Genomic DNA, 24,110 nt, shown 5'->3' on the forward strand with positions numbered 1-24,110 from the left:
ACTGTATCTGAAGTCTCTTTCCCAAAATTCAGCCTTGGTTCAGAATTACAGCCGCTACGCCCAGTCCCACAATGAGCTTTCCTTAGGACGTGCCATTTCTGTGTCTGTAGCTTTAAATGCTATGAGGAGGAGAGAGGCAAGCGTCTCCCAAGGAAAAAACAATATCACGCTAGCACGGTCGTAGCTCATTTTCTCATTGGCGGGCCAAATTCTCTGGGTGGGGCAAAGCAGAAAAAGGGGAGGTAACTTTTCCTCTTATGACGACATAAGAGGAACATTTTCAAATCAGAACGTTTGAGCTTTCATTTCTCAAAGGCGGAGAAGAACACCCAGGGCTTGGTTTACACCTATCAAAATGTCTAGCCACTGGAGGACCAAAGGCAGGCTTGGGGAACTCATATTAATGTTAAATTACCTCCTAAAGTGAAGTTTTCATGTCATGGGACCTTTAACAGAAACCGGAATTGCTTCTCTTTGTTCTGCACTACAGCGATACGTGGTACAGTATACAGAAACAGTAGAAAACAGGCCTCTACATTACATTAATACTGTTCCTCCAAGAAATAAAGGCACAACAAGCTGTAATAACATGACGGTACTTCATAATAAATCTACTAAACAGCTTTACACTGGAAGTAAGCCTGCGAGCATCCAGTCAGGATTTGAAAAAGCTGTTTGTTGTTCAGAAACTGTTTTTAGAATGCTCTCCTCCCTCCACCTTTCCTACCCTCACTCCCTTCGAGCGTCTCCCTCATGCTCCCTCGTGCCCCCTCCCCCCCTCCTCCCCCCCTCCTCCTCCCCCTCCTCCTCCCCCTCCTCCTCCCGCCCCCCCTCCTCCTCCGTCCTCGGTCGAGTAATGCTCCTGACTCTGGTGGCGGTTCCTGGATGGGGCGTCCGCGAAGCGAAGGCCGCAGTCCTCACACGCGTACATCAGCGCCCTCCCGGACGCCTCCTTCCCACTGTACGGCTCCGCCCCCCTGGACAGGCTCCTCACGTAGGCCGAGTGGGGCAGGGGCTGGTGGGGCGGAGGTTTGGAAGCGGAGTTGGAGGAAAGCCCAGACCCAGGAGGATCCAGCCTTGGGAGGTGGAGACCTCGGAGGTTTGTGTCCGTACTGGAGCCCGTGCACGTGTTCAGACCAAAAGTGACGGCCAGGCTGGCGCTCGGACGCCCGGAGACCGCCGGTAAAGTGCCCAGTCTGGGGGAGCCGCCGTTGGGACCCCCGAGTCCCCTCCCGGCCCCCGGCTCCGGGACCAGGCCGTGGACGGTGCGGTGGTGGAAGCGGATCCCAGAGCGGTTGGAGAAGCCCTTCCCACAGAGGCTGCAGACGAACGGACGCTCCCCTGTGTGGATCCTGGTGTGGATCTTCAGAGCCCCAGACTGGGTGAAACACTTCCCACACTGGGTGCAGCGGTACGGTTTCTCCCCTGTGTGGGTCCTCTGGTGGGCACGGACCCCTGCCAGGTGGGGGAACCCCCGGCCACAGTAGGCGCAGGTGTAGGGCCTCTCTCCGGTGTGGATCCGTCTGTGGATCTTCAGAGCCCCTGATTGGCTGAAGCTCTTGCCGCAGTCGGGACAGGAGTAGGGCCGGGCGCCGGTGTGCACGTTGAGGTGGATGCGGAGGTTGCTGTGAGAGTTGAAGGCCCTGCCGCACTCGGTGCAGAGGAAGCCGGCCGGCTTGTGGGCGTGCTGGGAGCGCTGGTGTTGCAGGAGCTGAGAGGGCCTGGGGAAGGAGGCGGCGCAATGCATGCAGGGATGCAGCGACGGGCCGGAGGAGGCCCCGCCCTCGTCTTCCGGCTGCTGCTGCGCGTGGCAGTGCTGGTGGCGGAGCAGCTGCGCACAGGTGGGGAAGGAGCGCTGGCAGGACAGGCAGGGGAAGGGGGCCGGGGCCTGCTCAGAGGGGGAGTGTGGGCGGGCTAGGGAGGGGCAAGGCAGGCAGGAGGTGAAGGGGCAGTGGTGGTGGTGGAAATGGTGATGGGCGTGGGTTTGCGAGAAGGCTGAGTCCGCCCCCTGCTGGTGTTGGAGCAGCTGGGCGCAGGTCTGGAAGCCCCGGTGACAGCAGAGACAGGGGTAGGTGGGCAGGCGGCACACGGGGCCCGTCGAGCCCTTGGCTGCGGGGGTGTCGGGGCCGTCGCTGTCACTCGGAGCTCCGGCCTCCTGCCTCTGGAGACGGTTGGGATCGGCCCGGGAGGAGGTGGTGCTGCTGGGCTCACCGGCCTCCTCCTGCCCTGACTCACGCTGGGCCCGCCTCACCGGAGGACAGCTGAGGTCCTTGGGGTGGCACGTTGAGTCAGAGTGTGGCCGGATGGACAGGGTGTCTCTGGGTTTGGGGGGATGGCCGGAGGGAAGGCAGGAAGGGGGAGAGGGGTAGGGGCAGCCAGGGCAGGTGCAGGCGTGATGTTGGACTGCGAGATGGAGAACAACAGGAATTAGAGATTGTTGTAAAGCTCCAGCATCAAACCTGTGATTCCCTGATCACATAATGACTCACCCCGTGTTCCTATACTGTCTCTGGCCTCTCCAGCTGTTTCTCCAGACTCGGGCTGGAGCTGGCGACTGAAGCTAGCTGGTTTATCCTGGACTTTCCTGGGTTGTGGTAGATGTGCAGCTGCAGGAGGAGTGTCTCTCAGCCTCGGGGCCTCGCTCCCTGTCGTCTCCCAGGCAACACGAAGAAACTCCTGCTGGCTCAAGTCCTTCATTGATTGGCTGGATCCGCTACCTGACAAAATCAGGTCGCCAATGAACTGTTGCATCTCCAACCAGGAGGTGCAGGGAGCTGGCTAGAAGAAGGTGACATAGCAATGATTGTATTACAGAATATAAGGTATCTGACAGATGTGTGTAACGGTGTTAACTATGCAAGTACCCCTTACGCACAAGCTGTCTGCACTTCTCCTGGTTACAGCCTCTAATAATACACTTTCCCTGCTTTTTTTCTTGTATGCACTTTATGTTTTAAAAAATATAACAATATCTGAAATCAATTTATACGGTTTTGGCTAATGTTAAATGGGAATATGGGTATACCTACGTTTACAGCGAACTTGTCTTTGTCCATTGTAGGCTTCATAAGAATGTGGTATGTAGCCAACAGTAAAGCGATCTCACGAACGTTTCTAAATATAAATGGAGGATTCAGATTATATAGTCTTTTTCAGAGCAACATGTGTATAAGACGTCAAAATACATGCATTACGATCATGTTTACGATTGTCCCGCACCTACTTTAGCTTATATTATAAAACGACAACGTCAAAGGCTGGGCTTGCGAATCATTTCCGGGCCTCCTTAACCATGTGACAGCATTCGTAGTTTTTTATTCGCCCGATGTGGAAGAATGTACATTTACATTTACGATATGTACAAATTGTAAACGGAGTTTAGATAGTGTGTATGCTATAAAAATGTACAACTGTCAACTACTACAAGTTTGGTAAGTATGAAGTCCCCACCACTGGTATTGACCTTAGCTTTGTGGAACGGTAAAAAATAAATAAATGAACCAGCTGTTTTCAACTATATTTTATTAAAGTTACAGTACATTCATCACTGACTCGCCTTCATCGTAACATGTCATCGTTATCATCAAGTCAGAACATATACATACAGTGCAAAAAACCCTCAAATGGACATTCATAATGAGCAAAATTTTTAAGTAAACTAACAGTCTTGAATAACTCTTAACACTTACAGCCTACACTGAATCCTCCAAACCGTAACACTTTCTAAACAAAGAGATCAAATGTCCTGTACAGCAGTTGATGGGATGGAATTAAATGGAATCTTTTTTTTCCACAGAGGATTGGCTAAACAAGAAACATACATTAAAAACAAAGTTATCTGATCACACAAGACAATGTAAACAGTAGGCCAAGCACACTGTATGGAACAACGTGTTGTTCAATGTGCTGGTCGTTATTGCTGTCATGTAAGATCCCAGCTACAATGTGATAATCAAGTTGCATTGAAATACGAATGTTTTGGAATGCAGGGTTGCGACATTGAGTGCAGGACACTGTTGACAGCACATGTGTCCCATATTAGCTTAAGCATCTCCTCCACAATTCCTCTTGCAACAACCATAGTTAGATGGTGTCAACTCCCATAGCGAGGCACACTGATTGTTATTGAGTCTATATTTACAGTGTTCAAAGTCAGAATATTATGCAAGACAAAAGGAGGTACACTAATGGAGTTTTCAATAATACATAATAATAATAGTAAAAAAACGATCTCTATAAACCCTTGGGTCAAAGTTTTTACTTGCATATGTTGTGTCAACTACAATAGCGCTATACGCAGTATATAGTGTTTTCTTTCGCAGGAATGTCTAGGGTGATTCTGTGTCCCTCAGCAGCTGAAAGCAGTCTTACACAAAATGTGAAGAGATTTATTACGATTTCTCTGGACTGTCCTCTAACTTGATTCTTTTCGTCGGGGGCGAGGGAGTAGAGCGTGATGCCAAGGGGACGTGGTGTGCTGTGCGGCCCAGTGAGAGGGGAGGGGAGGGGGAGACTGTGGGCCGTGTCGTGGGCGAAGATCCTCCCACTGGCTGCGAGTCGCTCAGTGCCGCCAGCTCGAAAGGCCGGAGCTCACCGTTACACGGCGTCGATTCACCCGCCCCTCCCTCTTCACCTGTCGGATGCCCGTCGTCTTCAAACTTTGGGTCCACCGTTTTCACCGCGGCCAGAGAACGGACGGGGCTCCTCCCGTTCCGTGCTTCCGTATCGCACGTGCCCTTCTCCGACAGCTCCTCCGTCCCCTCGTTCGAGGCCCTCGTGTCGGGCTTCTGCTCTCCACCGCTGGGCCTTGGACACTGAGGCTCCTTCTTCACCAGCGCCAGGTCCAGAGCACAACCCGTGGGCTCCACTGAAGACCCCAGGTCTCTGCTTTCACTCTTCATGGGAGGGAGGAGGGTGAAAGGCGGAGGCCCGGGGAGTGTTGCCTTGGGTGAGGAGGACATGGACAGATCGAGAGGTTGAATATCACTGGGCTCCTGTTTGTTCCCCCCAGGCTTTTTGACCAAATCGAGAGGGACGTTCGGGTGCTGATATGCACCGGGTGATGGACTCGGCACAGGGTTGAAGGTTTGCTCCACCCCCAGCCCAGTTCTAGGAGCAGGTGGGAGCACCATAACAGGAGGCTTGGGCAGACAGACCGAAGAGGCCGGGGTCTCGGGACCGGTGGATGAGCCAGACAGCCCGGAGGCCAGACGGCTGTTGGTGGGGACAAACACCACGAGCTTCACCCCAGGAGGAGGATTCTTATCCAGGGAGAGCTTCCACAACCCATCCCCTTCCTGCCCCGGGGCAGGGGCACTGTTAAAGACTCCTGCAGGGAGGGCGATTGGGGTTCCCACAACGGTTGGCATTGCTTTGATTGGCTTATAAACGTGAACGGGGGCCGCTGACGCAGGAACGTTCTGCACAGGCTTATGAACTGCAGTTGGGGCACGTTTGTACACAGGGATGGGAACCTGCGGGCCAGGTTTGTGGACAGGGATGGCGATCTTTAGGGCATGCTGGGGAGGGGACACAGTAGCAGCAGCTTGGGTTGTCGTCTGAGGTTTCTTTGGAGCCATCTACAAACCGGGGGGGAAAATTAACACTCAGAACAACTGCCCCTCCTCTCCCTCCCCCAACTGTGCCTCTCCACAAGAATAAGCATTCAATAACTGCCCTGCATACACAAATCCACTGTGTAAATTCCCCCGTAACGAGGAAAATGCTTAGCAACAGAAGACCTGACCTGTACTTATGACACGTATGAAGAAAAAAAAACTTTAAAAAAATACATCCCTATTGAAAAACTCACCGTTGGAAGGACTATGCTTCCGCAGTTCTTGAGGTGGCAGTCGTAGTCTTGTTGGTGGGGAAATCCCACGCCACACTTCTGGCACAGGTATGGCCTCTGGCTCGCGTGACCGCCCATGTGTGACATCAAAAGCAGAGACGATCGGAAGCCCTTGCCACAAACGAAGCAGGTCAGGACCCTCTGATGAGCCCCAGCATGCTTCTTCAGCTCCTCCATGCTGGCGAAGCTCTCGCCGCACTCCATACAGCGGATCTCGCTCCCCTTGGAGCCCTGGTGGCCCCAGCAGCCAGTGTCCTTCTTGTGCCTTTGGAAGTCGTCCTGGCTGGTGAAGACTCCCAGACAGGCCACGCACTGGATGCGGTCGGGCTCGCACTTGTGCTGGTTGTAGTGCCGCGCCAGGCGGAAGTGCCGGCGACACTGGACGCAGGTGTACGGCAGCAGGCCCAGGTGGGTGAAGCTGTGCTTCAGGAGAGCGTTCTTGCTCTTGAACACCAAGGGGCAGTCGCAGCAGACGTAGCTCCATTTGCGACACTTCCTCTGCATGTGCCGCTTGAGCGACCGGCCGAGGTGGAAGTGGCGTCCGCAGGTCGGACACACGTGGCTGCCCATCACTGCCTTGTGCCATTTGATGTGGTCCTCGCACCCGGACCTGTTGGTGAAGATGCGCTTGCACACGTCGCACTCGTAGAACTCGGGTTCGAAATGGGAGTTGCTCAGGTGCTGCTTGAGGGCCTTTACCGATTCGAAGGTCTTGCGGCAGATGCGGCAACAGTCGGCGGCCAGGGGTTTGGGCTGGGCATGTGTTCGCAGGTGAGAGCGGTAGTTTACCAGTTGGCAGAAGCGCTTGCCACATTCGGCACAGCAATACGGGCGTTCTCCTGTGTGCAGGTTCATGTGTTCCCGGAGCTGGAAGTCTGAGGACAGGACCTGGTCACAGACTCCACAGCGGTGTTCAGAAGAACCACCTGACTCTGTCACCGGAGTAAACATGGGGATGGTTAAAATAAATGGCTCATAAATAAATGGGCCCAATGGGTAGCTGTTGTCTAAGCATCAAATGTACACGTTTAAATGTGAGCGAGGACATGCAACTGAAAATGTATATTCCATAAGCCTACCTGAGGGAAGCCCATCATCCTCCTCCTCCTCATCATCATCTTCATCCTCCTCTTCCCTTTCGGAGACCCCACTGTCGTCAGTGTCCTCCGTTTCCAGACCACTTTCCTCTTCTTGTCCATTTACAGCATTACATGTACCTGTCTCTATATGTTGAGCTTCTCTGACAATTCCCTGTCCGTCATCTCCCTCTCCCCCATCGTCTTTCTCTGCTTCTTCTTCGCTGATCGTTTGACTCGCCTCAGGTGTACGAGGAGGAGATGGACTGGGGGTTGGAAGGTTTTCCACTGGAGGCTCCGGTGAGGTAGAGGCATTAATCGACGATGTAGCATCGTGTGTTTCTTTGACAGGTGTCTCTTCCGCTTCAAATATGTCAGGAAACCCTAGCTCTGTCAGCTGGATATCGATGGTATACTCTAAAGACATTGTGGCTGCGGCAATGCAGTGCTTACGTTAGCTGACTAGGGAGGGGTCCATAAAGACCAGCGTGGCATAAAAATGTCTGTAGGTTAGTCTGTGGGCTTAAATCAATGGCTAGCTAGCTGTTCAACGAACCGTGTTAACTAGATACAATCAGCCATTTCTCACCTCTCATGCAAAAAACACGGTACGGTTCCAAACGCCCAGCTAATATATAGCCAATAAGCTTGCATTTGGTGGGCACACATGGAAAATCAGAAGTGCACGCGTCCGATAAACGATGATGGCTAGCCTAAATGCATATTATTACGATATTTACACTATCGATTCACAGACAATTAAACATGTTTCTCGTCTGATGATTATCTGATTAAAACTCGGTGTTCGAACCAGGCAACAATAAAAAATCAAGCGCTTGTTTGTAACACTAACGTTATTCTCCACTGCCACTGGATACCTCTGGATCGAACTTCCGCGGTAAAAAGGCAACAAAAGCCATCGTTGCAGCAGCAGTGCAAACGCTAGAGCACTTAGCGATCTGGAGTGGTACTGCACATTAGAGCTGTTGAAATAAAAATTCTCGCGACCTAAAATTTGGTTGAGCTTGCTCAGGTTTTGAGGCTGCGACACACTAGCCTCAATGTATTTATTAATTGATCAGCAAGTAATATCGACTGCACACTGCAGTCACTGAGTGCAAAACATTTGGTAAATTCAGATTAAACATGATAAAACTCTCAACCAAATAACATTACAGTTTTAGAAATGGCAGTTTATTTTAAGGCTGATATGGCCCCTAGTTTCCCATCCTCTTTCCAATCAACTCAGTCTCGCTTATGGGCTGAACACTACATGGAGACTATTAATAGGCTTTAGCTAAAGTTCTCTCAACACGTCTATTCATACTACTTATACGATTGAGCATCACAATTTATTATACATTATATTTAAAATCGACAGCCAACGACTCCCGAGGCAGCAATTATGAAGGAAAAACTACAGGTCCCACTCCCCCATGAGTTATGCGGGGCCTACGTCATCATGTCTGCAGCCAGCCTCCTCGGTGGCTTTGTGCAAGAAGACACAGTGGAAGCGACGTAAATATATGTAGATGGACTGACGAATCCCACTGAGGTAATGTTGTTAAACTTGCTGGTTTATAACTTACGTTAAACGCATGATAATTCGAGTGGCTCAACGGCCGGCCACAAAGTATTTGCATTTCAACTGGCCCTACGGGTGTTGTGCAGTCTACGCATTATAATCATCAATTGTTGACTGTTCAGCGAGAGCTAGTTAAGCATTATTCCCATTGGATTCATTCATTAATTTTGGATTCATTCAATTCCTGGTTAATTATAGCATTGGAAAAACATGCTGATAGTGATACATTATCGCGGTTTTTTTCATGATGGGCGAGTAATTGTATCGTCCACCTCGTCTTTTGTTATACAAAATCCATTCACTGGCGACAGCTGGGTACAGATTTAACATTGACGCCTGCAAGGCTTTGAAAGGTCCTGCTATGCTTGCTGCTGTCTTCTTGAGCCGACTGTGTGATCGCAAGACATTGCATCGATCACATGAGGATGAAGCTCACTATCGAGCCTAATGCATACATTTGATTAAACCCTCTCAGCATTTTAAAGTTAGATTCTGTTTTATTTGGTAGCCTACAGTGTTTCACTTTCTGTGTTTCCATGCAGGGTTGCCACACCCAGGTCAAGTAACGGAATCAGGGAGAATTCACTGGACCATGGAGAGGCTAGAACAACGAGCTAAGAGTGAGACAGCGACACAGCCAATGGAGAGCGAGACAGAAGCCCGATCTATAGACCCTCAACCAGTGGACAGTGAGACAGGGGCCAGATCTATAGACCCTCAACCAGTCGACAGTGAGACAGGGGCCCGATCTATAGACCCTCAACCAGTAGACAGTGAGACTGGGGCCAGATCTATAGACCCTCAACCAGTAGACAGTGAGACTGGGGCCAGATCTATAGACCCTCAACCAGTAGACAGTGAGACTGGGGCCAGATCTATAGACCCTCAACCAGTAGACAGTGAGACTGGGGCCAGATCTATAGACCCTCAACCAATGCTGGAGCTTTTATCTACCACTAGGGAAGTAGATTTGGAGAGCGCACCAGAGTTGACTTGTCCCACTAAGATGGTTTCTGATCTGTCAGATGTCTCTATAGAGTCTAATGATCGTGAAGAGGGGGCTCCAGATTCTTCTATGGATGTAGAGGAGGTGAAAGTGTGTAACATCGTGCCTCGCAAACTTTTCATCCCTCCCAAGAAGGACAGACTGGAGCCTCTGAAGATGGACATGTCGAAGTCCGTGGTGATGCCTCTAACATGTAAGGATTGTTTTTCTGATTCCCGTGAAAGCCCTGAACTTGTAGCTGAGTAACAAACTTGACAGTGTGTCACACAGAGTTGCGATGCCTCGATGTGACGTCCTTGTAAAACTCATCCACCTCTTCCTCATTCAGCTTCCCAGCTCTCCTTGGAGTGCCTGGAGTGCCACATCATCTTCAGCGATCACAAGAGCAGGGAGCGCCACCTCAAACTGAGCCACCCAGCGCAGTATGAGCAGTGCATCCTGGGGGATGCCCTGTTCGCTTGCTACGTCTGTGACCGTCACTTCACCAACTCCACTGACCTTATGACCCACCAGCGGGCCCACACCGAGAAGCAGCCGTTCAAGTGTCCCATCTGTGGCGACGCCTTCTCCAGATCCTCAGAGCTCACCTTCCATAAGAAAGTCCACATAGGTCAGCATGGCTACACCTGCACAGTCTGCGGAAAGCCCTGCAAGACTCTGACCCTGCTGAAATATCACAGCCGCACACACACAGGGGAGAGGCCGTATGTCTGCAAGGAGTGTGGCAAGCGTTTTAGCATGCCCAAGGCTCTCCAGAAACATCAGCTGACACACTCGGTGGAAGGATCGGAAGGAAGCGAGGAGATCCAGGCTTCCTCTGCGAAGGCACTGCAGAAGAAAAATGGTGAGGAATGTTGATAATATAATAATAATAATAATACTTTATTTATATAGCACATTTCATACAAGAATTGCAGCTCAAAATGCTTTACAGAAAATCAATAAAAACAATATTATACGTAATACAAGTAATAAAAAAAAACCTTCTGAACACAGGCCGCAGTCTTTGCGGTAATCCAGAACAATCTCAGACCTTTTGCAGAGCAGTCCAGCACCTATGTTGCTCAAGCCTTTTGATTACAAACCGCAGTCTTTGCGGTATCTCGAGCCACAGTCTTCTTATAACTGCTTTTGGTGACCTCTAATAGGCCTGCATTTGATGATCGCAGTGTTATAGCTGGTGTAATTAATAAGAGCTCATGGTTATGTTCATGGTTGCTCATGGTTATGAGCATGGTTGCTCATGGTTCATGGTTGCTCAAGGTTATGTTGCGGGATCTACAGATGTCTGTTTCTCCTCCACTAGTAATGATATTAGCTCTGATTTTATAACAAGATATTCAATTGATGTAAATTCAACAAGCTCAGTGATTTTGAACAACAGTTTAGATGAGAAAATAGCTGCAACTCCTCCACCTCTTTTTGATTTCCTAGAAACTTGGTGAAAGCTGTAATCGGGCAGACACGCTTCTATCAGAGTTGTGGTTGACGTGTCATTGGTCATTGTTTAGCCAGGTTTCTGTTTGACAGATGCAGTCTAAGGTATTTTCTTTGACCATATCATTAACTAGAAATGTTTTGTTAATTAGTGATCTAACATTTATAAGGGCCAGTTTCATCTGTGGAGTTTTAACAGATTAAACAGGGAGAGATAGATTTGATGGAACTGTTAACTTGATGACGCTTTGCCATGTTTTCTAATCACAACAATGTAATTCCCTCATTATTTATAAATGCCTTTCCTTGAATAATTGAAAATCAGTCTTATCATTTATAATTTTGCAGTGTGTTTTGAATGGCCATGCCTTATGTTGTACTATAATAATTAACTTCTTATATTTTCTCACCTTAGGTTTGTCTGCAGTGAAATACCCCTGCTCAATATGCAAGGCCACCTTTAAGACCGACAAAACACGAATGCACCACATGAAACGCAAGCATCCGTCAGAGCCATTGGCTGGACAACAGGTGAAACTGGGAATGCCTATTATAACCCCGGCCCCCATGTTCTTCCCACACTTGGAACCCCTTGGACCCCTTCAACAAGTAGACAACATAGACACTGAACAAATCCGCAAACTCATCGAGTCTTTGGGAAACGTACAGAGGGTCAACCAGGTGGTTGTACTGGGGCAGGTGCCACCTCATGCCCAGCCTCTGGACCTGCAGCGGTTCCAGTGCATTGGAGAACCATTGCAACTACATCTATCTCCTCCACAGTTGGAGCAAGTGGAGTTGAAAGAGACTGGGTCATTAGAACTGGGATTGACGGCCATGCCTTGTGAGGGGACAGAGACAACGAATACAATACAGCCAGTTGTACTAGACAAACAAATGGAGCACCCGTCACTTTCACTCACGCAGGCGGATGAATACGCTGTCCTGGTGGAAAACACAGGGCCAACAATAGTTGAGGCTGAGGAGGTGACGACACACAGAGGGGAGATGAGGCCTGAGCAGCTTCTTGAACCGGCAGAGACCGGACAGGCAGCAGAAGGTCATTCTGCGGATCGGAACGTCTCTCAGAGTGAGGTGGTTGAACTGGAACAGGTCCAAGGGCAAACAGTTGTATTGGAACTCACGCCATTGGTACCGACTCTGGATATGGAACCGCCTCCAACTGTACCGGAGGGGCTAATGTCTGAATCCTCTCTGCTGCCAATCACTGAACTGGAGCAGACCTCTGGCCAATCTCTAATAGGTCAGTGTGAAATGATGCCCGTCCCAACTCTCACCCCAACGGTTGAGTTAGAGCTTACAACTTCCTCTTTAGCACAGACAGTCACATTTACTCAAACTTCAGAACATGAAAGTAATCAGGGACAAGGGGAAACCGCACATACAGAAACAAGTAGTGGAGTTAAAGTAATTTCCACTCTAGAAACGGACTCGGCTAAGCAGAAGGTGGACGAAGTTGTACAGGACTCAACTGAGAAACATCCATTGGAAGATGGAATGAGGGAGAATGGCCTTGGCATGCCCTATGATGCAGGGGAACAGGGGTTTCATTCTGAAGTAAACAGTGTAAAACATAATGTGTCGCAGATATCTCCTCCTCCACCAGAGACAATACCGCTTAAAACGGTTTCACAATCACCAATAAATATGTCAGTTCAAGAATTTGTAAAAGTACGGAAAAGAAAACAGGCTACGTTGCAGCTTAGTTTGGAGGCAATGCAGAATGTTGAAAAACCTGTCAAACGGCGAAAAACAAAAAAAGCTCGATTAGTTGTCAAATTTGGCCCCAAAGAGAAAAAAGAGAAAAAGAGAAAGTCCAAGAAGCCAAAACCTTCCAGGCCGGTCAAGCTGATTCAGAGAGAAGAGCAGACACAACACCAAAATGAAATGTTTGTCTCAACGCCAACAAATGAAGACAAAAAAGTGCCTTCAAAACAAAAGGCGGTGAAAGAAAAAAATGACAAACAAAGGAAGATGATATCCAAATCTGAAATCAAATCCACCAATACGGTCAATACTTTGCAAGTGCAACAAATGCAAGTTACATCTAAGAAAAAGAAAATGAAAAGGAATAAAGATGCAATTCACGAACAGTCAGAGCAGTCAACTAAGCAAGACACCATCATCTCGCCAAAGCCACCAAACAAAAACACACAGACACATCTACACGAAGGCCAGCCTAAGAAAACAAAGGATGGCAAACAGCCCAGGAAGGAGAAAAAGAGAAAGCTAGAAGAGGCTAATCTGGAAAAGACAAGCCTTCTCTCATTAGATATACCAGACCCAAAATTAGCACAACAGTCCTTACTTTTACTTAAAGGCCATAAACAACCCCAGTTAAAAGTTTACAAATTAGATGCCACACAGGCCTCAGATGAACCTCCGGAGCCTCAGTCCCAATCCTCTCCAAGTAAAGGCAACACACTCCGACAGAGGAGGAACGGCCCAGGTGGTAAACCCCTCAACATGCTGAGTGTTGGGATGCAGAAAAAAGTGGGGAGGCCCAAGAAAAACCAGAAAGGACTTTCTCTGTTGACGTCTGTCTTCACCACCTTGCCCTCTGACTCACAACCCACCAAGCCAAAGAAAGCTCCCAGAAAGCGCAGTGGCACCTCCAAGGTGGAGACCGAGGGAGTCATCTCCTCGTCTCATTCCGGCCGAGCCCTTGAGTGTAACGACTGTGGGGCCAATTTCAATGAGGTCTCCTCCCTCCAGGGACACAAGGCAGCCATGCATGCCGTTGAAAGTCCCGAGCTGACTTACACCAACGGCAACATCTTTGAGGGCGTTACGGGTTCCAACCTAGGCAAGGCTCCAAACGTGAGTACAAAATCGATTGAAATTCCAATGAATCCAAACCCATTTGGCATGCACGTCGCTTCAGACTGGGACATGGAAGCAGAAGTGGGAGAGACAGCCTCAAGTGACAAAGAAGGGCAAGGGCTTTCTTTCCCCGCCCTGAACCCCTCCCCTTCACTGGCTCTTGCTGAAGGTGATGGATGTGAAGACAGGAGCCTTCAGGGCCATGGTGATCCTCCAGAGCACTCTACTCCACCGATTGTCTCCCCGGGTCCTCTCATATCTGACCAGGCGAAACCCCTCTTGTCGGGCCAGTTCCCTCCACACCTTACGTCCATAGAAACCCTCGACATCTCTCTCCACGCCGAGGCTGGCGGGCGGCATGTGGCAGGGGAGGGTGTCCCAGAGAGTCAGAGCCATGTGCAGGAGAGCCGTAAGATTTCCCCAACTCCAGATTATACTTCTGAACACCAAGCTCCAGTAGAGGATGACATTAAGGAGGAGTTACTTTTGGAGGTGGATTTAGTCACTGTAGGGGAACAAAATGAAAGAGAAGGCCAGAGCTTGTCTCAAAAGAGTGCCACAGGTCAGACTGTAAAAAGATTGAGTCAAAGCGAAGTAGAGAACACCCTTGAACCCCTTACACATGAGGATCTGAATGAAAATGTTGAGACAGCTGAAACGAGGCCAAGCACACAGTCGTCCTCCAGCTCTACAGAGCATCCAGAGATCAAGCAAGAGGAGGAGGAGATACTAGTCCAAAGAAAAGAAGAGGAGAAGAAGGCAGTTGCTCCAAAGAATGTGGCTAGGCGCAGAAGGAAAGGATCCGGGCGTGGAAGGAGAACACCAAGGGGACGTTCAGACGGAGACAGCCAGAGACGGGTACGTTCAGACAAAGATACAGATGAATGCCAGGTTGTCTGTGAGCAGCCCTCGCTCCCTGTGGATTCAGAGATGAAAGATGAAGTACAAATTGGTGCTCCGCAACCTTGTCGTGTGGCAGCAGCTTCAAGTGTTGAGCCAGAGATCGATTCAAGGCTGGAGCCCCACAGAGATATTGTTCCTGCTGCATCTGCACCGAGCGTGCCGTCTTCCCTGGAGGAGTCACCGGAGGAGCAGGTCGTTTTTGAGCTGGAGTCGGTCACAACCAGTGTGGAGGAAGTGCTGAAGTCAGAGGAAGGTTTGGGAATTGGAGTGGGGGAGCAGGACAGAAACACTGTCCAGTCTCCAGGCATCATACTGGAGAGGTTCCTTACCTCGAGACGGAGAGAGGGGGAAGACGAGGAGCAGCGCTCTGATTCACCTTCTATATTGCACAGCTTTCAGACAAAACCACATTCAGAGCCACAGCACCAACAGGGTATTAAGTCTGTTCTGGTGAAGCAGGAGATGACCGTTTCACAGAATGATCCTCCGGACGCAGTGGGGCACAAGCAGATCAGATGGAGTGTGGAGCAGGTGGACATTCATAACGGCCCAGGTTTACGTAAGTACAGGAGGAACGTTTTGAAACAGAAAGGCCCAATCTCTTCCTGAAGTACTCAGTACTGATGTCTTGTGTGTACTGTGTGCTGTGGTTTTACAGAGCCAGACATGGGTGAGCGGATTGAAGCCTCTTCTGTTGACTCCAGTGTCAGGCAGTGCATCTTCTACCCAGTGAAGCAGGAGGAGAGAGACGTTCTTCTGGAGCCTTCTCAGAGTCACCCTGGGGTCTCCTCCTCAGGGGAGCAGGGAGACCAGTTTGTAGAACACCAGGCCATGCCAACCTTTGGTAGACTGTGTAAGCATTGTTTCTCTACCCGTGATAAACATTTCTAAGTGCTTGCGTCAAGAGCCTAACTGAAAACTTTTTTTTTTTTTTTTTTTTACTTTTGACTGACAGATGACAGAAGATCAGGAGAAGAGCATGAGGGGACCAGAGCGAGAGGAGAAGGGGTCGACACAGCAGAGGGTACGTTCTGATGTTGTGCAGTGACTCAAATATCTGATGAGTATGATTTGCAGGATGTTTTCAACATTCACTTGACTAAAACCACATGGGCAAGATAACTTTGTTATGTCCGTTGTACTTGTCCTCAGACATTTTCTTTTTTCCAGGTGAACTTGACTTTGAACAGCAGGACACTTCTGAGCTTCTAGAATTTCTCCTGAATAGTTCTGATGATGAAGATTCTGTTGATATGGAATTATCTGATCCACAACCTGACTCAGAAGCCCTGCTTATGACGGGTTTCCAAAATCAACATGGACAACATCATTCAAATGAAACAACAACAATCAAGTATTGGATTTGTATTTCATAGTTATACAATGCATAGTCTTTATGAAAATAATGTATGCATTGATGGTTATGTCCAATTTTCCTCTGCATTTGTACAGCACATCACATCGTAATATATTTAAGTCAGGTAATATATTTAAGTCAGGTAATATATTTAAGTCAGGTAATATATTTAAGTCAGGTAATATATTTAAGTCAGGTAATATATTTAAGTCAGGTAATATATTTAAGTCAGGTAATATATTTAAGTCAGGTAATATATTTAAGTCAGGTAATATATTTAAGTCAGGTAATATATTTAAGTCAGGTAATATATTTAAGTCAGGTAATATATTTAAGTCAGGTAATATATTTAAGTCAGGTAATATATTTAAGTCAGGTAATATATTTAAGTCAGGTAATATATTTAAGTCAGGTAATATATTTAAGTCAGTCTTCCTGCCTTGTGTCATATAGTCCATGTCTGGTTTTCTTTTAGAATGTCGACCTGTGAGCCTCAGGCTCATTCCAGACTCACAACTGGATCATTCTACGCACAAAGAGATGGAGAAAGAAATAGCTGTGGAAAGCCCATTGATTATTTCCTCAAGTATCTCAGCTGGGATACCTGGGCAGATATTGCCAACTGTACAAATAAAATGTCCAAACTGACAAACCCAGTCACAGCCAAAGAAGTCTGTCAGTTTGTTGGTGTCCACATTGCCATGGGAACTTTAAAGGTTAGTGCCCACTGAGTCATATCATGCATCTTATCAATCCCTAAAATGAACAAGACCAATGGGAGGAAATGAAATAATTGTTTATTTTGTACACTAAACTACCTAATAAACTTGTTTCTTTCAGTTTCCCAGTCTACAGCTCTACTGGCAGGACTTCACCAAGGTTCCACTGATTGCTGATGCCATGTCGGCCTCCCGGTTTTCACAGATTTCCTGCAAGCTAAAACTAGCATCTCCACCCATTGACAACGTTAGGGACATAAGACATGACAGAGGTGCAAGCCGAGCTGGTAACAATAGTAACACTGACATGCTTAGGGACACGGGATGTGACGAGGACAGAGCCCAAGACATTCCAATTCATCTCATCGCTGGCCCAGTTACAACTGGATCAGACAGGAGAGGCCAAAGTCATTCCAGTCAAATGCATGACCAAAGTGCTAAGTTTACAACATGTAGAAACTCAATCACTTCTAGAAATGTACAAAGGTGTGCAGATCAACAAAACTGCTGTGCGACAAAAATGGATCCCCTTTGGAAGGTCCGACCCATACTGAACCGCATCCAGGCAGGATGTGAGATGCTTAGGCGAGAGGGGGACCATGGAATTGACCAATATACCATTCCTTTGACAGCTAGGACAGTCAACCACAATGACAACCAGCCCTCCCTGAACAGCACTGTCTTACTAGGATCCTCTGGTATGATCCTACATTTGGATCTAAGTTTGGATCTGTCTGACAAAGAGGGCACGGTTGAAAAAATGGCTCCCAGAGATGGGATGGTGTATCTCTGTAAGCAAGAGCTCTCAACCCCAGCAATGCTAGAGCGCCTCCTTGAGTCGTGTGTTCATAGTGCAGGCAAAGTAGGTGGAGCTCGGGGGCAGATTGGGGATGAGTTTGTCAGTTCAGATGGGAAATTGATGCTCCGCAGATCCCATCATGGCTTCATCCTGTCCACCGTAGGTAAGGGGCAGCCATATATGGCATCTTTGGTCGATAATTTTGAAAAAGCTGAAAAGGCTGCCCGTCTTAACAGAGACTTGAGAGAACTTTACCGCACCCCGCGGTCAGCATCGGCCGCATCCTGCTGGCCCCAAGTAGTCCTTTGGTACCTTACAGATGTGGCTCTGGTCAATTCATGGCTGCATTACCGGCAGGACCGCCATCCTGGGCCGGAGCCTTTGAACCTCATGGCATTCAGGTTGGAGGTTTCCAAGGCCCTCGTCCTCTCCAACGGCTCAGACACCCAGGACTCGATTCCTCCACAGCCACCAGCTCAGACAGTGCATGCCCAAAGTGTGCTTCCAAATCCTGGTCTGATGCAGGTAGGGCCTCTGCCAGATGCTGCCACCCGGTACGACGGTTCGGGCCACTGGCCCGAGCAGGTTGGGGAGGGAGAAGAGAGCAGGTGTCGCTTTGGAGGCTGTGAGCGAACGTCTCGGGTGCGGTGCCTCAAGTGTTGTGTGTTTCTCTGTATCTCTCGCAACCACAACTGCTTCTTGAATTTCCACAGTCATGGGTTTTTCTGATTGTTTACCAGTATTGTTTATCTCTATTGTTTATCTCTATGAACCAGATTGAATCATGTGTTATTTAAATGGTTTTAATTCTAATTTCTCTGTCAAACAGTATTTCTCTTTGCACGCTTTCACCATCTTGCCTTTTCGGTGCCAGTTTCTGTAATTTTATTGCCGCTGTACAATATTTGTTATGGTTGTTATGGTTCCCAATAAGACTCTTTCTCCTATGGTATTTATTAGAAGATGCTTTTAAGCTAGTTCTTCTCCCTTTTATCAGAGGTCAGCAGGTTTTTGAGTGTAGTCTATCGTTGTCTTGTGTATCTTTGAGAGAAATTTTAGATTTGCATTGATCATATGATGTGAATACGTTGAACAGTAGTAATTATCAGGAGACTATTGACTCCTGAAAGGTTTCCAAAATAGTGCAAGAAACATTTAGATGATTGTGTGTGTGTGGCCTCTTGACTGCTATGAACCTTATTTCATACACGAAATACTGTGTACTTCAATTGAACATAATTTCAAAAAATTAAAAACAATATGCCTGAATCTTAACGAAGTGAGTTGTTCTTGCTTATTGGTTAAAAGCCACTTCGTTCACATATTTAAATATGGCCGGAGGTGGTATTTTTGTGATACAAGCTCAGCCATAATTGAAATATGTTTAAATTACTGTTTACATAAAACGCGAATTTAAGCGTTTGCCTAAAATGCATCTTGCATAGCTTCCGACCAACAACAAAAAAGTGAAGTCCGCCAGCCTCTTTTTTGTCTGTGCTGACGTCACGATACTTGCCAAAACTGACACAAAACGATTGAGGTTGGTGGTGGCTAACTGGTTAGCTAACTTTATTTCAGCAATTTAAATGTTAGCAAACTACGCTCGAGAACACGCTATCCTTAAGTGTGGGTATCTATTGCTATTTTGCTATTTAATTAACTTAGTTAGTGTTAACTAATTCTATTTTGTTAAATGCAAATGAAAGTCTGAAAGAACTGTAGCTAGCCCTAGTTAGCCGTCGTTAGCACACAGTACGTTTGCTACACAAAGTAGCTACAAACTTATTGCTAACAAACTTGCTGTAGCGTTAGCTAGCTTACTGTTTGACAGTGATGCTAATTGGGAATGGCTACTCCCACTGCCCTGTCTTATTATTTTGTTTTAAGTGTATAACTGTTAATGTTCAAACTTGATAGATAGCCAAATAAGTTAGCTAGATAGCGCTACATAGCAGGGCCTTATTCCGTGTCGGTCCTGTACCAGTAGGAGCTAACCTAGCCGCATCTGGCGGAAACTTGTCTGTGGCTACAGTAGCAACGAGTATAGTTAGTTACCCCCAACTGTCGATACAAAAGTAAGCTATGCGGTAGTAGCTAGGAGGCTAGCTAGCTTGATTGTTTTTAGTGGCTGCTTAAATCCAGTGGGTTTATCACATAAAATAAATGTGGCACAAGTGAGCTTAGCCTAGCTTGTCACAATCAGTGTGCAGCTTTAGTCAGCATGCTTCCAGGCATGTTCAGCTTCCTGTGAAGCTAGCTAGCTCGTTAGCTATTCAAGTTAAACTAGGTAGCAAATCATTGCTTGATTGCTTCTTGTCATTTATGTCATCAGCAGAGGGTGTTTGTATCATCTCAAGATGGATTCGGGCATTTTGAACGTAGAGGAAATAGTAATGGGACGGGGAGCTCCGGACCCCCCTGCGGAGGAACCTCCATCTAAACCTGAGAAACCCTACCCGGCCATCACCACCAAGCCACCACCTCCAACTGTCATTCAACCTTGTGAGTTATTAAGGGGATATTTTGATCAACTAAATGTGCAAACTTAGTTTGAAGGGTATTGGGTTGGTCATAAATTCAAGTTATTTAGGATTACTTACCCAGGCTAGTAACAAAAATCCTGTCCTTAAGCTGTATCACATTTATTCCTTTACTAAAGGCTTTAGCAGACGCCTTATCCAAAGTGACTTACAAGGAAGAGGTTTACAAAAAGTGCATAGGTCAATGATCATAAGCAACGAGATAGCCCCAAAAACATTGTGGGTAGCCAACACATAAAGCATACATTGTGAAAAGCAAATAAGTCCCAATGGGTAGAACCAGAAGAGCATGTAGTTCAACAAATTACAATTAAACAACATGATCCTCGTATCAGCCACTCATTGCAAAGCAGTGCTGTTAAAATACTTACTGGCATTTCCCTTATTTACACAGTAGAGAGACAACACATTTTCAATGTCTCTAGTGAATTGTCATAAGTTGAATAGCCTACTCCGTTTCCAGACCAACATGAGAATCTGCAGTGTTTCCAGTGCTTCATCACCTTCTGCAACTCCAAAGCCAAGGAGAGGCACATGAAGAAGAGCCATCGGGAGGAGTATAAGCAGCAGCTTCAGCAGGTATCCTACACTTAAGTGTTTTCATGTGTTTATATATACTTACATAAAGTTGTATAGATGGTGTTTATGTATGTGTGTGTGTGTGTGTGTGTGTGTATATATGTATGTATGTGTGTGTGTGTGTGTTACTACATACTAGAGGTGGGCATAGATTTTTTTTTAAAATCTAGATTAATCACTGTAATCTTGGATTAATCTAGATTAAAATGGCTCATTTGAATTCCGGCGAAGGCATTCAGAATATGTATGCTACCCAAATAATGACTAAAAGTAAGTCTTTGAGAACGGGTTTCTCAAGCCAGGTGAGCGAGGAGATTGGTTAGCTTGGCTGAAAGAGCTGTGCTGACGGGCTTGCGTCTGTTGCACTCAAACAGTAGTTTGACGAGGACTTCCCCTGCGCTACATCAGTGCTTGGCCCAACATCTTCCGCATTAGCTAAGGGATGCTCTGCGTTTAGGTGCTATTTTAGACTGGAAGAACTTGTTCAGTAAACTAATTCCGCATCGTGGGTGCAAACAACCTTAGTCTTGTTGAGGTTTCCATTGGGAAGCTTCTTAAAAATACATTTTCCCTGAAGCAAACCTGGCGGCTTCATAGCTGCATCCATGTTAGCACGTCACATTTGATGTGGTAATTTCATACACAAGGAATACATACAGGTTCGAAGACTCGTACTCGCCCCCTACAGTGCAATTCAGCTAGGTATACATCCGTGCTCAAATATCAAGTTGAAAGTCATCATAGCTTGCGTAGTATAGACCCAGCTCCCAACCCAACTTTGAGAATAGATTAACGGCAATATTTTTTTTATGGCTTAATAAGAAGTCTCAATAAGTCTCATGTTAACGCAGCACGTTTACGCAGATTACGGCCCACCACTACTACATACATATATTTTATATAAACCTGTCTTTGGATGTACGACTAACTAATACAAGAAATGTGAGTACGTTGTTTTGTTTGTGTTTTTCTGTGACGCACCCACATGCCATGTCTGTTTGTGCCCCACAGGGAGATACGCTGTTCACCTGCTATGTGTGCGACCGCACCTTTTCATCCTCTGAAGAGTTGACAGAGCACCAGCCCACCCACAGCAAGGAAGACAAGCCCTTCAAGTGCCCCTACTGTCACGAGTGCTTTCGTACCTTTTCCGAGGTCGGTGCAAAATGAGGATGTGGACGCCGATAGCCTTGTGTTGAAATGGAAAAGATGTGATGTTGAACTTGTTTTAACGTTGGTCACGCCCCTTTGTTCCCCATTCTTTTCTCTCTTTTTTGTGCTTTTCAGTTAACAACCCACAGGAGACAGATATGTCCGGAGCGTCAGTTTGTGTGTAAGGACTGCAACGAGACCTTCCGGAACCCTGCACAGCTGCGTGCCCACCGCCTGGCCCAACACCCTCGTCCCGAAGCAGAGGAAGGAACGGACGCCGATGACAGCACCAAGACCCATCGCTGCGGGAAGTGTGCCCGGGGCTTCGAGAATGAAGCTGAGCTTGTGCTGCACCAGGAAAACCATGCGGGAGACCAGCAATGCAACGGCAGCGACGCCTCCAAGAAGCGAGCACGGGCCCTGAAACCAGAAGACGCCGCGGGCGTTGAGAAGAAGGGGAAGTGGAAGAAGAAGAAGGAAGACGAGGAGGTGAAGGAAGAGGTGGAAAGTAGCAACCACATGGAAGACGCTGGAGCTGCTGTAGCTGAGCCGAAAGCCAAACCAGGTCGAGGACGTCCACCCAAAGCAGCTGCAGGCAAGGAGGCCGCTACTGCGGGTGACGGCAAAACCTCAGCGCAGGAGAAGAAACCCAAAGCAGCTCCATCCCGCCAGCAACGCTGCCCAGAGTGCGACCTCACCTTCCCAGGCTTGGTCCAGCTCCGTGCCCACAAGAAAGAGAAGCACGCCGCGAGTAAAGAGACGGGAAAGCAGCCCGCTACTGCAGGTGACGGCCAAGACCCTGCGGAGGAGGAGGAGGAGGAGAAGAAGAAAAAGCCCAAGGCTGATGCGTCCCGCCTCCACCGCTGCCCTGAGTGCGAGCTCACCTTCCCTGCCTTGGCCGAGCTCCGTGCCCACAAGAAGGAGAAGCACGCCCCCAGGAAGGCCCACCCCTGTGAGGAGTGTGAGGAGAGCTTTGCTCGCCCTGAGCAGCTGGAGGCCCATAAGGCCCGGGTGCACACCACTGGCCGCTACTCCTGCCCAACCTGCGGCAAAAGCTTTGGTCGGGAGAGCAACATGAAGGCCCACCAGAAGAGCCACCCGGAGGAGGAGGAGGAGAAGAAGAAGCCAGCCGGGCGTAGCAAGAGATAATTCATGGAGGGAGGGAGAGGGAGTGTTTTTTCAAAATCACGAGCAAAAAAATGTAAGGGATGGGGGGGGGGGGGGGGGCTTTTAGTGGAAAGGGGTTTGAGTTTTGTTTTTACTGTGGGAGTTTTAACTGATCATGAGTTGACAGGAAGGCCTAGAGTTTGGAGTGGTTTTTGGTCAATGTGAGGTTTACAAGGCATGTTGTCGATCCACTATCCACTCACCGTTAGTTAGACTAACCAAAATATGTTAATTTTGTCGTAAACCTGTCTTACTGGGCATCATGTTGATTTCAGCATTTTATAATTGATTTATTTTAAACCATAATTATAATTGTGTTGTGTTTTGTCTCTTTTAGAAGTGCTTGTGTGAAGTGTGTGTAAGGTATGTTGAGTGACGAGGCCCCTCTCTAAAATTATTTTTTGTCATGCTTTCTTTCATCTTTTCGTCTTGTTTAAAATTAAATCTTATCATTTTCAGTAACTATTTAAAAAAGGGCCCAAGAAAATGTCTAATTCACAATGTTGGTGTGAATGTCTGAATGGCCAATTGTTTTTAAAGGAATAATGTATTTATTAACTTTGGGAGGCATTTGAAGTGATGAATTATCGAGCAAGTACCGCAATTATTAAGATCTAAATTATATAACTGAATGAGTATAGGATTATGTAGAGAATTAATTGTTACTTAATTTAGGCCTGTTGGTAAAATGTTTTCATTTCATTATCTGCAAAAGCAGACAAGTTAATTCCGCCACACTCATAATTTGATCACTGTGTTTTTATATAGAAGTGTTAAAATGAACCTGACACGGTTTAAACGCAAGCAAGCAGGAGTGACAACGGTGGCCTGAATTCAGTGATTTTACGGATTTTCTTTCACTCCACAATAATCCATCATGACTGGACACTGCCAATAAGTAATAAAGAGAGCTGCCTCGAGGGCTGCAACAAATCTGTCAACAAATCTGTCAATGTGTATATAATGGATATAAAATGTTTAAACGTGTTTATTTTGTATGGGATTTAGACTATTATTAGAGTGATGTCTGTTTCAGCATTATGATCATAAACCATTAAGACATTCTAAACACGGCGTTACCGCGAAATTACACGA

The 24,110-nt window shown here is 47.4% G+C and overlaps 3 protein-coding genes across 10 annotated transcripts; 1 reads left to right on the forward strand and 2 right to left on the reverse strand.

Annotated features, from left to right (window-relative positions):
* Positions 1-751: 751 nt before the first annotated feature.
* LOC146300411 (uncharacterized) lies at positions 752-3,236 on the reverse strand. The gene is made up of 3 exons (XM_084706958.1): positions 3,030-3,236; positions 2,490-2,778; positions 752-2,403 (listed from the first exon to the last, which is right to left on the reverse strand). Exons 1-3 carry the CDS (start codon positions 3,066-3,068, stop codon positions 752-754), a joined length of 1,980 nt encoding a protein of 659 aa, XP_084563084.1. The 5' UTR covers positions 3,069-3,236.
* Positions 3,237-3,505: 269 nt separating this feature from the next.
* Positions 3,506-7,838, reverse strand: LOC146300412 (uncharacterized). The gene is made up of 3 exons (XM_084702327.1): positions 6,931-7,838; positions 5,813-6,783; positions 3,506-5,579 (listed from the first exon to the last, which is right to left on the reverse strand). The coding sequence occupies exons 1-3, from the start codon at positions 7,352-7,354 to the stop codon at positions 4,392-4,394; spliced, it is 2,583 nt and encodes an 860-aa protein (XP_084558453.1). The 5' UTR covers positions 7,355-7,838; the 3' UTR covers positions 3,506-4,391.
* Positions 7,839-8,361: 523 nt separating this feature from the next.
* Positions 8,362-23,960, forward strand: znf576.2 (zinc finger protein 576, tandem duplicate 2). 8 transcript variants are annotated; one of them, XR_014766113.1, is made up of 11 exons: positions 8,362-8,482; positions 9,055-9,711; positions 9,847-10,362; positions 11,371-15,261; positions 15,361-15,555; positions 15,658-15,726; positions 15,855-16,056; positions 16,535-16,775; positions 16,900-18,219; positions 19,910-20,079; positions 20,581-20,696. XR_014766113.1 is itself a non-coding variant. In XM_084702332.1 (5 exons), exons 1-5 carry the CDS (start codon positions 18,119-18,121, stop codon positions 22,995-22,997), a joined length of 1,545 nt encoding a protein of 514 aa, XP_084558458.1. In that variant the 5' UTR covers positions 17,982-18,118; the 3' UTR covers positions 22,998-23,960. The 8 variants fall into 8 exon arrangements, 5 of the variants coding, with proteins under 5 accessions (XP_084558458.1, XP_084558462.1, XP_084558463.1 ...); XR_014766115.1 differs by having other exon boundaries at positions 15,873-16,056; XR_014766116.1 differs by lacking the exons at positions 19,910-20,079; positions 20,581-20,696 and adding an exon at positions 18,862-19,202 and having other exon boundaries at positions 16,900-18,795.
* Positions 23,961-24,110: the final 150 nt, after the last annotated feature.

The sequence above is a fragment of the Hypomesus nipponensis genome, chromosome 2 (genome assembly GCF_054491055.1).
Source record: "Hypomesus nipponensis isolate SF chromosome 2, ASM5449105v1, whole genome shotgun sequence".
Lineage (NCBI taxonomy): Eukaryota > Metazoa > Chordata > Actinopteri > Osmeriformes > Osmeridae > Hypomesus > Hypomesus nipponensis.